At 48.0% G+C, this 12,500-nt stretch overlaps 1 protein-coding gene across 1 annotated transcript in view; it reads left to right on the plus strand.

Annotated features, from left to right (window-relative positions):
- grin2ca (glutamate receptor, ionotropic, N-methyl D-aspartate 2Ca) overlaps positions 1-12,500 on the plus strand; it is a 30,947-nt gene that overhangs the window by 1,571 nt on the left and 16,876 nt on the right. Inside the window, 3 exon segments of the mRNA XM_056606589.1 lie at positions 78-192; positions 5,895-6,106; positions 12,185-12,353. Coding sequence (XP_056462564.1) covers positions 78-192; positions 5,895-6,106; positions 12,185-12,353 — 496 coding nt within the window.

Below are 12,500 nucleotides of genomic sequence, written 5' to 3' on the forward strand. Positions count from 1 at the left end.
CCTACACGTCCGTGTGGATAAAAGCTGAACGACAAAATATAAAACCTTTCTTTGTTTCTCTCTCTCTCTGATTTCAGACACATGCTGAGCGTGAGCTGGGAGAACAACGACTTCTCGTTCAACAGCGATGGATACTTGGTCAACCCCTCCATGATCATCATCACTCTGGACAGAGAGAGGCAGTGGGACAAGGTTAGTCCACCACTGCTGTTGACTCCTCAAGTCATTCAGAGAGAGAGAGAGAATACACATAGAGAATAAGTGGTCAGAGAGTGCAAGCGAGAGAGAGAGAGAGAGAAAGAGAGATTCACATAGAGAGTGAGCATTCTGAGGTTGATTAGAGGTAAAAGTCCTAGTAGCAGTTTGCTTGTGGCTAAAAAGCAGCCTTTTTGCTTACACAGGGCATTTAAATGGAAAGTGGTCAGTCAAATGTGTGTAACATATTTGGTGGGAAAAATCGATTCATGTGGATATCGGGATGATTTGCTTCTGCAATACTTAGATCGTCAGGTTGACTCAAGAATGGAATGTAAGCCAGAAACATCAATGTAATCTTAGTGGAAACGTATTAATAATACTTTCCTACAGAGGGCGCTATAGCGTATTCACCTCCAGTTGATTGGTATCAACTTTATTTTGTTCCGTTCATCAATTTTAATGTTCAAAACTTTAGCGGTCAATGAGCAACATGTAGAACCCGTTGTGACAGAGAATTAGTGGTTTACTTTATCTGTTGTCATTTTAAGAGGTAATAAGCCTGTCTAGCCACATATGCTGATAATAAAAGGATGATGATATGCATGCTCAGGCCATGAATCTGCTATGACGCTGTCGTTTAAGAGCTGTGCTGTCATTGGCCGCAGTCTCTGGAATGCAAGACGCTGAGAGATCTGATGCATGTGGAACAGACATTGACCCCTAAATCTCATGAAAATGGGTTCCTAGCCAAGTCTTCACACCAGGCACCCACTCACGCACACAAACAGACACTTAAGCACACACACACACACAAATAAACACATACACACAAATAAACACACGCGCACACAAATAAACCCATAGACACACAATAACAAACACACACGCACACGTAAAGAAACGCACATACAGCACACACACAAATAAACACACACACACACACACATTAACACACACATGCATACATAAACACACGCACACGCACGCACACACACGGACACACGTACGTACACACACAAAACGCGTAGACTGCAGAGATGCTGTGGTGAGAAGATAATAGGTTTATTTGCTCCGGAGGGGAAAGATGTGCAGCACGTAGTCAGTCGGCATTAAACAACAATAATGCAATAAGACAGACAGAGTGAAACATCGAACACATTCACCATCCATCAGTGTAGGTCCACCCATGTGCCTTGTGAGAATTGGAGATTGCTTTGTTTATATGTGGTGTGTGTGTGTGTGTGTGTGTGTGTGTGTGTGTGTGTGTGTGTGTGTGTGTGTGTGTTGATCATGTGGGGACTTTAAACTGCTGTGAATGTGCTGTGCGTACACAATATTGCTGTCCGTCTTGTGTTGGATACACTGTGCTGTTACTCCCCTGTGAGGACTGCAGACTGATGTGTTCCTGTTTTTTGTGAGGATTACAAACAAGTGTATGTTTATGTCTGGTGATCACTCCAAACCGGTGTGTTTGTGTCTTGTGAGGACAACAAATTGTTGCGTGTGTTTTTCTTGTGAGGACCCCAAACTGCTGTGTGTTTGGGTCTTGTAAGGACATCCTAGTTGTATTCAGGTGTGTTTGGGATGGGTCTGTCCTGTGAACGTCAAGCTCTCTTCCACAGATTCAGTAAATGATGCTGAGTTAAACTTCAAACAGAAGTAAACACCCCCCGGCGTATCGGTCGCACATTACTTCTTATCAATCGCTGTTGTTTTCTTCCAGGGGTTGGTTTCTATTCAGGACACCGACCGGCTAACTCTGTATGGGCTGACGGTACGGGGTCCCATATGTTTGGGCTGTCAGGGTTGAGAGGCATGAGGGATTGCTTGGTTCACCGTCAACATCACGGTCTAGTGACCGATAGCAGAAGGTTTTTGATCTGCATGGGAGCACCATCTGCGGAGTGTGCCGGGGAGCGGAAAGCCTCCCACAGCACCGCCTCGCCCCTCAACCAGTGGGCCGAGGACCACGTCGGGGTTAGTCGACGTCTCGCCTCGGACCTATCAGTCCTAGGTTATATGTTGTATGTTATACATGTGATATAACTCTTGGGGAAGGCTGCACAGGTAGCCAAAAAGTGCCTGGTTTTCCTTCTCGCTGCTGAGATGTTAGACCGAAGAAAACTCATTCGCGCGATTGGACGTAGCTTCTGATAGGTGTATTTCTACACTGGCTAAATAGGCTTTGTTTGACACCTGACATTTTCTTACGGTGTACTCGTACTGGCCGTGTTGGTGCTTGCTGTACATAATAGCCAATCACTTCTGACAAGAAGTTTTTTTGTAACATATTAGAACTGCTGGATCCGAGATTACAATTGCATTGACAATCATTGAGTCTCAATCTACGCTCAAAATGAACATTCTTTTTTTTTTCAGATTTTTCATACATCATTAATCTTTTCGCATAAATAGAACTAGATGATTTTTCCCTTTTTTTGTCACTTTATTTTCTTTTAGCCTTCCCGTCTTGCCATTGAACGTTAGCATCAAACATATTTGTTCAATCCCAGCACTGGGAACATCACAACTGATCCAGTCAAAGTCACCTCCATGAATCCATGTTCTGACAGAGGGAAGCTGGTTCAACTTCAGAGCCATGCCTCCACATCTGTGGTGTCTCTGATCTTGTACTCTTGTACCTACCTCCTAACCTGGTTTTGAAAAAGGGGACATTCACGTTAACATCGCTACTGGGAAGGGCTCTACACACACACACACACACACACACACACACACACACAAACTCACATACACACACACACACACGCACACGCACACGCACACATGCACACACACACACACACACACACACACACACACACACACACACACACACACACACACACACACACACACACACACAGACACACACACAGACACACAATGTGGTACTGGATTTAAATAGATTTAGGAGTTAAGCATCTCATGGCTTCGAACAATAAACCCAAATTTATCTTCACTTCAGTTTATAGAAGAAATGATGTGTGTGATACAAAGAGATGGAAGGATATTGAAGTGACAAGAGTGTTTGACTTCCAGCAGGGAGTACGTTCTGGGTTTGTGCGGTTTTGACAATGCTCGCAGCTTACCTTGCTCCTGAGTCTGAAGCCATACTTTCCCCTGCTCCCTGATGACATACTGTATCTTCTTCGTTCTATCTATCTTAGTTAACTAGGGCTTGTGTTGTAAAAAAGTGTCTGCCTAATCGATCCTGTCAGCAATTAGAGTATCAAGCCAAAACGCTAAGCTGAACATAAATAACACTTTGTTTGGTAGTGAGGATAAAGTTGCTAAGGAATGAAACGTTCCTCTCTTGTTTTTCCAATATCTGTGTAGCTAGTATAGGAAATGAAATACCTCCTGTTATAGCTTGCTGAGAAGGCTTACAAATGCAGACTACTCCAATGGCTTTCCACAATGGAGGTTGCAGAGAAGTTGGAAAGATTATTGACAAAGATGCTACTCTGCATTTGTAGTACAAGAGGTTTTCATTATACAAGTTCGAGAACATACTTTTCTTTAGCGGCATCAAGTTGTGATGCTATTCACGGCAGGCATCACAGACCCAACACCCTTGCCTGTTTATATATTAGTTAGAGAAACCCTTCTGTCATTCAGAGCTTTACCGCGGCAGTCGTCTGTGAAACGCGGTTGGGAAACCTGCTGTAAACGTCAAGGTAAACCCGGAGCCGTGAGGTGAAGGAAGAGGCAGCGGCAATACATGACAGAGAGCAACGAGCCACACCGGAGGGAGATCGCCCCTGCCTTGACTGCTAAACGGCATATACAAAACCTTTGGCCAAGACGGCGGGTACATCACAAACTCTATCTGAGATTGGACCAGGACGTTCAAGAAGGAGAGCAGGATGTTAATATTTCATGATCTGCCAGGAAGAACGATTCGTTGAATGCATGGAGAGGGGGAGAAAGCGATTTTCTGTGGCCAAAGCACCTTTTAATACTGCGAGTCCATCAATAGATTCTTGGCATAGGTGGGATTCAAACCCCTAACCCTGGTTGTCTAACGGTTAATACTGTGCTCATTTCCTCAGTGAAACAGGACAGGACTAAATAACAGTTAGACCCCTCATTGCTAACTATTTGGCTTTTAACCAAAGCGACTTCTGTTCATTCAGGAGCAGATTGGGGTTGCACTAGGAGGCCTATACGTACACTTTGGACATTTAGGGGATCAAACCCAGTGCTTTAAGCAGGGCATAAAACACTGCTCCAGCCACGGCCCATTTGGCTTAAAAAGGAGTTGCTGAGGAAATACTCACAGATCCCAGGCTTTTAAATTGTATGTATCTTGTATCAGATAAACTGTAAGCCAGTGCAGCCCTGCTGGCCTCAAGTTCTGCTTAACTAGGTTAGGCCCCCTAGCTTGTAGAGATTAGTTTAAAGGAACAAACACACCTTGGGCAAAATACCAAACAGTCGTGTTTTTAATGTTTATTTTCTATTTGGAGTTTCCAACAGAGTTTGCCTCCCTCTTCCTCAGCCAGCACGGTCTCCAACAAGATAAACATTTAGACTACCGTGTGTAAGCCACATTGTTAAGTTACATAAATGTTTGCTTGTAATTAAAAATACCTAATTTGGTCCCGACTTGGTGATTAACCTTGGTAATTTTATCTTGTACCTCATGTGTGGTTTAATGTGCATGTGAGGTTAAAGGAAATTAGGCGATGTTACTGAACTCAGATCTGTGAACACTAATCACAACATTACCATTCTCATCACACAAAGGTTGATAAGTTATTGCTGGGAAGAACCGTAGTTATCTATTCCCGTTTGACAAAGTGGAAATCGGCTTTAATTAACACAGGGGGTTCTGTTTTTATGTTAATCTGTCTGGATCGCCATTTCCCAGTTTTAAGAGCAAGTCTGCAACGACTGCACTCCAGTGATTTGTTTGTTTGTGGCATCACTTTGTTGTGCTCATCAAGGACTCCAGAAAACTTTCTCTGAATTAAAGAGGAGGACATCTACTTTGAACCATGCATTTAACCCCTGGGCACGGTCTCTCTCGCGCACACATTCTCTCTCTTGCTCGCGCTCTCATCATGTCGCTCTCTCTCTCTCACTCGCTTACTCTAAGACACTCTCTCTCTTTCTGACTCTCTCTTACTTAAGCAAATTCTCTCTCTCTTTCACTTACACGAACACTCTCTCTCTCTCACTTACTCAAACACACACACTCTCTCTCTCTCTCTCTCTCTCTCTCTCTCTCTCTCTCTCTCTCTCTCTCTCTCTCTCTCTCTCTCTAACCCTGATGCTCTCTCCCTCTCTCTCTGTCTCTCTCTCTCTCTCTCTCTCTCTCTCTCTCTCTCTCTCTCTCTCTCTCTCTCTCTCTAACCCTCTCTCACTCTCTATAACCCTATCTATCTATCTATCTCTCTCTCTCGCTCTTTCTCCCCCTCTCCCTCTCTCTCTCTCTCTCTCTCTCTCTCTCTCTCTCTCTCTCTCTCTCTATCTCTCTCTCTCTCTCTCTCTCTCTCTCTCTCTCTAACCCTCTCTTACTCTCTATAACCCTATCTCTCTCTCTCTCTCTCTCTCTCTCTCTCTCTCTCTCTCTCTCTCTCTCTCTCTCTCTCTCTCTCTCTCTCTCTCTCTCTCTCTCTCTCTCTCTCTCTCTCTCTCTCTCTCTAACCCTCTCTCACTCTCTCTCTCTCTCTGTGTCCCGGCCCCAGGTGGGGACCTACGAGATGGGCATCCTGCAGATGCGCTACCCGGTGTGGCCGCGCTACGGCACCTACCTGGAGCCGGTGTCGGACAACCGCCACCTGACCGTGGCCACGCTGGAGGAGCGGCCCTTCGTCATCGTGGAGTCGGTGGACCCCGTCACTGGGACCTGCGTCAGCAACACCGTTCCCTGCCGCCGGCAGTCCAACAAGACCGAAACGTAACCCACACCCTCACACCTACATCAAATACAAGGGATTGTCTTTAAATTAGATATGTACCGATACAATTTCTTTCCTTCCCGATTGTCAAATTCGATTCCTGAACTTGAGTATCAGCCGATACTGAGTATCAGCAAGATGGAAACGTAACCGCACCCTTCTACTCTACTCGTCAAACTCGTTTTTTTCTTTGAATACATTTGTATTCTTGTAGTTAGGCGTCCATGTTTTCCCGACTTGGAAGCTTGAACCCACGAAGCTCGGAGATTTTCCACCGCAGCATAACACTGCACGTGTTGGAGATGTTCTTTGCCAGGGTAGTCAATGAGCTAGTCATGGGAGGGTATCAGATCGGCGCATAGACTTGCGTACTCGCTGATACCCGACACTGCATTTTAGGCTTTATCTGAGGAATTTCGGCATCGGAACAACTCTACTTTGAGTCCCTTGACATTCAAAGCAGGGGCCAAATCACTGAATAGTTAAAGATGCTTGGGAGCGTTCACTCCTTGCTCCACCGTTAGTTTGACATCTAGAACGTCTGCTGGTTGAAGCCTTGATCGATGATGAGGCTTTGGAGTTATGGGATGGCCTTGGAAGCGCTGGGAACGCTCGGGCACTATATTTGAACCGGCGAAGGGCGAGCGTTAAAAAGCGACAATCCCACCGGTCGCACTTGTCTCAGGATATCTGAGGTGTTTATCCCTCATATATATGTCTGCGTGAGACTGACGTGTGGGGTGTATGAGTGTCTCAAAGGCAGGTATCAGATTTAGGTGGAAGAATTGTGCAGAGCTGCAGCCTCAGAGGAATTAACCCAAAACTACACACCTCAGTATTATGAGCTGAGGTAGTTTTACGATGATAATATAATATGCTATCAAATATTCAACGCAATGCCCACCGTTGAACTAATCAGCCGACATGCCCGACCAATTGCACACAAACGCACAAACGCACACACACAGAGTTCTCATCGAGTTGATTTCATCCCAGGATAACACGATCATTCATTTGCATCTCCGTAACACAAAAATGGCCGCGTGCCAACATCTTCTCTGCTGTGTTCCGACGCACCTAGCGGTCTGCTTGCATGCAGACCAACCGAACCGTTAAAGAGTCATGCCCTGCAAGTCACCGATTGATACTGACCCCCCCTTAGTCGTCGTCCCCCCCCCCCCACCCCCCCTCCCTCACGAGTTAGCACGTCTCCCCCGTGATTGATTCCGCAGCTCACCTGAAGGCGCCATTAGCCCGGGTGGATTAGGACACTCGTCCCTGGCCATTAGCCCCGCTATGGCTCCTTATCGCTCAACAAAAGGTGTGATTCTCATTAGAGCAGAGTGCTGCCCGCCCCGAGCGCTCGTACCGCGGCGAAGGCGATGGCGATGGCGTGCAGTCGAGGGGCGAATACGTGCCTCAGGGCTGGTTACGTGCCGCCACCCGGGGATCAATTAGAGAGGGGGGGGGGGGGCATCCATCCTGTGGCGCCCGCAGACGGAGACGGCGCAGGCTCGGTCGTTATCCCTGAGTGAGTGTCGTGTTAATGAGAGAAGCAGGTGGAGAGAGGACAACCAGACCCCCCCCCCCCCCCCCCCCCCCCCCCCCCCCCGCCGCCGCCTCACCCCTATGGAGCAATAAGAGCCCCAGAGGCCACACTGAAGGCATCCCTCCACCCAGGGAGGGAGGATGGATACGGCGTCTCCCATGGGGTCGGGGGACGGCGCTGGGTAACGTGGAGAAAGGGAGGGAGTTAGAGGGGGGGAGGGGGGAGGGGCGTTGAGTGAGAGGCAGTGCGGGTTGAGTGATTTAGGGTTTAAAAGCGCATTAAAGGAAGGATTCCGCCCGGTCGGCTGTTCCCGTGGTGACGGATCAGGATGTTTTCACTCGGGCCTCTTAACCCGTTCCTTTTAAGGGCGAGGGGTTGTTTCCTGACATGTGATGGTCGTTTGGATAAATATCAGCTGTTAAGGACGAAGAGGAAAAAAGCAAACATTTCGAAGGAGGGATGTTTAACAACGTAGGGACTTAGGGATAATATGTATGGTAGGAAGGAATAAAATGTCCCCAAGTAACAGGATTAACCGGACATGTCCAGCCGACATCTGCCCTATATCAATCGGGACCACCAGCCTGAAATACCAATTCATCTCCTGGTGAGCCCTTTCAGGTTTTTCCAGCATGGGGCACGTGCACGCTCACACACACACTCAGGCACACATAATCATGCACGTGCACACACATGCACGAACGCGCAGGCATGCACATGCACGCACGCAGAGACACATACACGCGCACACACGCAAACAAATGCACACACACACACACACACACACACACATGTAACAGGCACACAGACACACACACACACAAACACACACACACAAACACACACACACACATGCAACAGGCACACACACACACGCACACACACACACACACACACACACACACACACACACACACACACACACACATGCAAACAGGCACACACCCTCGCACACACAAACACACACAGACACACACATGCAGAGACACACAGACATACACACACAAACACTCTGTGTGTCTCTATGAATACAGATATTTAAAATTGCTATCGATCCGGAGAGATAATGTGGTGCCACATTAGCCTCAGAGAGTATTATCTCCGGTAACCGGATGATTTGATTGGAGTTCAGGACATTTGATCCCCTAGGCTGTGCTGTGATTGGACCACACAGCGCTGGTTGTACCAATCAAATCGATGATTCTGGGACCGGAGGACGAAGTGATCTGACTGACGGTTGACCTCTATGTGTGTTTGTGTGTGTGAGTGTGTGTGTTTGTGTCCGTTTGTGTGTAGGTTATTTGTCTTGTATGCACACCCGAGAGAAATAATTGCAATTCCCAAACACACACACACAGACACACATACACAGACACACTCGGACAAACAAACATAAAAATACAGACACACACACTCTCTCGAAAAGACTCTAACAAACATACACACACACACACACACACACACACACACACACACACACACACACACACACACACGCATACACACACACAAACACGCACATACACACACACACACACACACACACACACACACACACACACACACACACACACACACACACACACACACACACACACACATAAACACACACAAACAAAGACACACAGACACACAAACCAACGCACACGTCTTCCTGTCCTCAGAGTCTGGATGTGCAGACTAGTAAATTAGCGTGAGTACGCCCTCTTCATCTCCAGACCAATCCCGGGAGAGAGAGCCCACTCGGTCCTGATACCGGCGTTAAACCCTCTGCTCCTGGCAGCCGTTGCCGTCTGGTCCTCCACAAACCCCTGGCCTTCCTCCTTTATCAGCTCGACCTCTGCGCTCCTCTTCATCAGCACACCAAACAAAAGACGCAAGTGGAGCAGTCCATTAATTACTATTGGACGGGGAGGAGTGTGTGTGTGTGTGTGTGTGTTTGTTTAACGATTGTCGTAGGAGAACAGGGGATGTAGAACGTTGGCTCAGTCTTTATAGACCCGGCGGTCCGGTGTGTATCAAAGCTGGCCGCCTCGTTCTCTAACAAAACCTTTACAAAGTCGCACTAGAGAGACTCCTACTACTGAGACTCTGTCTCGACCAGAACTGCCATTTCATTTAGATTGGCCGTTTCATCAAGATATACTAACTTTAAAAATGAAGGGCATGTTTTTCCTGCGGCCCTTTTAGATGTGAATATCAGATATGCCAGGTAATCCGGCCGATAAACAAGATTAATCAATTCCTCTGTTCCTTTGTGTTGTTGTTGTTGGCGTGTCACAACGTTGTTTAGTATGGGCCACGTGTGGCAGCCATTTTGTTTCCTGCGTGGTAATTCTTCAAACTCGTGTGTGTTGGACACTACTTCGCCGGAATCATGGCGGTGAGCTGGTGGCTTCCTATAAAAAAAAGGCATCAGTCTGACGCTACAAGACACTAAGAGGATTTAGCGTGAAATTAGTTTTGGAATTCTGGGACAGACTTTCTCTGGTCTTCTGACGAACACAGAAAACAGAGGAAGACAAAGTGTGGAGTCACCAGACATAGAGCTGAGAGGAGAAAGAGAAGGAGAATGGGGGAGGTCGAGGGAGAGAAACAGTATAATAGAAAGAGACTAATCTAAGACCTTTTATGGAGAAAGTGTCTGGAGAGAGAAAGACTCTAACGATTAGGAAAAGTTCTCAACGGCTGCTTATTCTGCTCAGTCGTGGCCGAAGTGATCGAGCATCAGGTCTTCTGCCTCCTTACTGCCGTTATGTGTGTGTGATTCATTGGTGTCAGGTCTGTTTTTGTCCAGCCAACTGTCGTCCATCTGGTTCAGCCATGGGACGATACACAGACGAGTGGTCAGCCCAGCACTGGCACGCACACACAAACACACACACGCACGCACCCAAGCACACACACACGCACCCAAGCACACACACACGCACGCACCCAAGCACACACACACGCACCCAAGCACACACACACGCACGAGCACGCACACATACTCTCATACATGCCCACGCAAACATGTACGCACACACATTAAGCCATCTAGACTCACACATACATACACACATACACACACACGCACACACACACACAACTGCGCACAAGCATACACATACACATACATACACACACACGCACAAACACACACACACACACATACAATTGCCCACACACACACACATAAACGCACAGGTGCGCATGTACACCCAGACAGAGACACACGCACATGTATGCACGTAGACAAACATACAAACACACAAGCATACACAAAGTAGAGAGCACAGTTCATTTCAAATAATAATTTGGCACTTTTCCCCAGAATTATGTCTTTCAATTCCCTCTAAAGTTGTGTTCTGATATAGAGCGGCCCAATTAAGTCATTCCTCCCAACTTCTGGCTCTCTATCTGATTGAGCTCTCCGTTCTTTGAATGGAGAAGTTGCACAAGCGCAACAATCATTCTGTCTCGCCAAACCCAAAATAATTAGCCTGGAGCTGGCCACAGTGTTGTGTATGGGAGCGGTTTTATCTTCTTAATGCGCCTTTGAGTCTCCCTGGAGGACTTCACCTCTGGGACCTCAGTGTATTGTTATTGAGGCTAAACAACGCGCGGGGGATCGGCGGAGGAGCCAAGACTTTACCGTGGAATTGAAAGCTCTTAATGAGGTATTAATGGCACCATTAATCACCATCAAGGAAGCGTTGTGCCGGGGATCGATAGCACGAAAACACACCGTAGAAGAGTGCCGGGAAGTAGACTGTGAAATCAGCCGGAGTGCCATGGTAGCATTGACCTCCTCCACGCAGAGGGGCGCTTTCAGGAACAGGTCGAGTGATGCGACTCGCTCAAGGGTGCAGGCAGCTAGGCCTCGGGCGGCAGGGATCGAACCCGGTACCTATTGGCTGTGCGGTGTCAGCCGTGCAAGGTGACAGCCAGCTGGTCAGGAGCAGTTAGTATGAGGGGTCTTGCTCAGGGACACCTCGACACTCTAGCTAGGAGGAGCCGGGGATCGAACTAGCAACCTTCCGGTTGCCAGCCAACCCGCTCTACCGTGAGCCGCATGCCGCCCCCCGTTCTCCTGCCCCCCCCCTCAACATACCGCCACCATGTTTTTGATTTTACTCACTCGTTTCCATTTGACTATTTAGTACTGAGGAAGGAGGTTTTTCTCAAAGGGACTCACTTTGAATTCAGATGCAGGTCAGGGAGGAGCAGGTAGGGGCGAGGCCTACTGCTCAAGGACGCCTCCAGGCTGGGCTCCAGACATTAGAGGATCAAACCCCCAACCTTTCAGCTGCACTCACCTTCCCCTTCGCCACACACTCCCACACGCTTTTCACCATTAAACTGTTCAATATTAAACACCTTATCCTAAAGGGACTTCCAGTGAATTCAGATCCAGCAGGAGCAGGCAGGGGTCAAGAGTCTCGCTCATGGATTTAGGAGCCACCATCACCACAGCACGGCCACCTTTATCTAACCCTTTATCTAACCACCCCTGTCACGCAACACCCCCCCCCTCCTCCTCCAGCATTGTGGGCCACACAGAGCCCTACACCAAGCTGTGCTGCAAGGGCTTCTGCATCGACATCCTGAAGAAGCTGTCCCGCACCATCAAGTTCTCCTACGATCTGTACCTGGTCACCAACGGCAAGCACGGCAAGCTGGTCCGCGGGATCTGGAACGGGATGATCGGCGAGGTGAGACAGCTACCACCATCAAGACCACCGCGACCCCTATGACCATCAGGACCAACCCCACCATCACTACCATCATTACCACCACCACCATCATTACCACCACCACCACCACCAACACTACCATCACCACCACCACCACCACTACCA

This window comes from Gadus chalcogrammus, chromosome 2, assembly GCF_026213295.1.
Source record: "Gadus chalcogrammus isolate NIFS_2021 chromosome 2, NIFS_Gcha_1.0, whole genome shotgun sequence".
Taxonomy (NCBI): Eukaryota; Metazoa; Chordata; class Actinopteri; order Gadiformes; family Gadidae; genus Gadus; species Gadus chalcogrammus.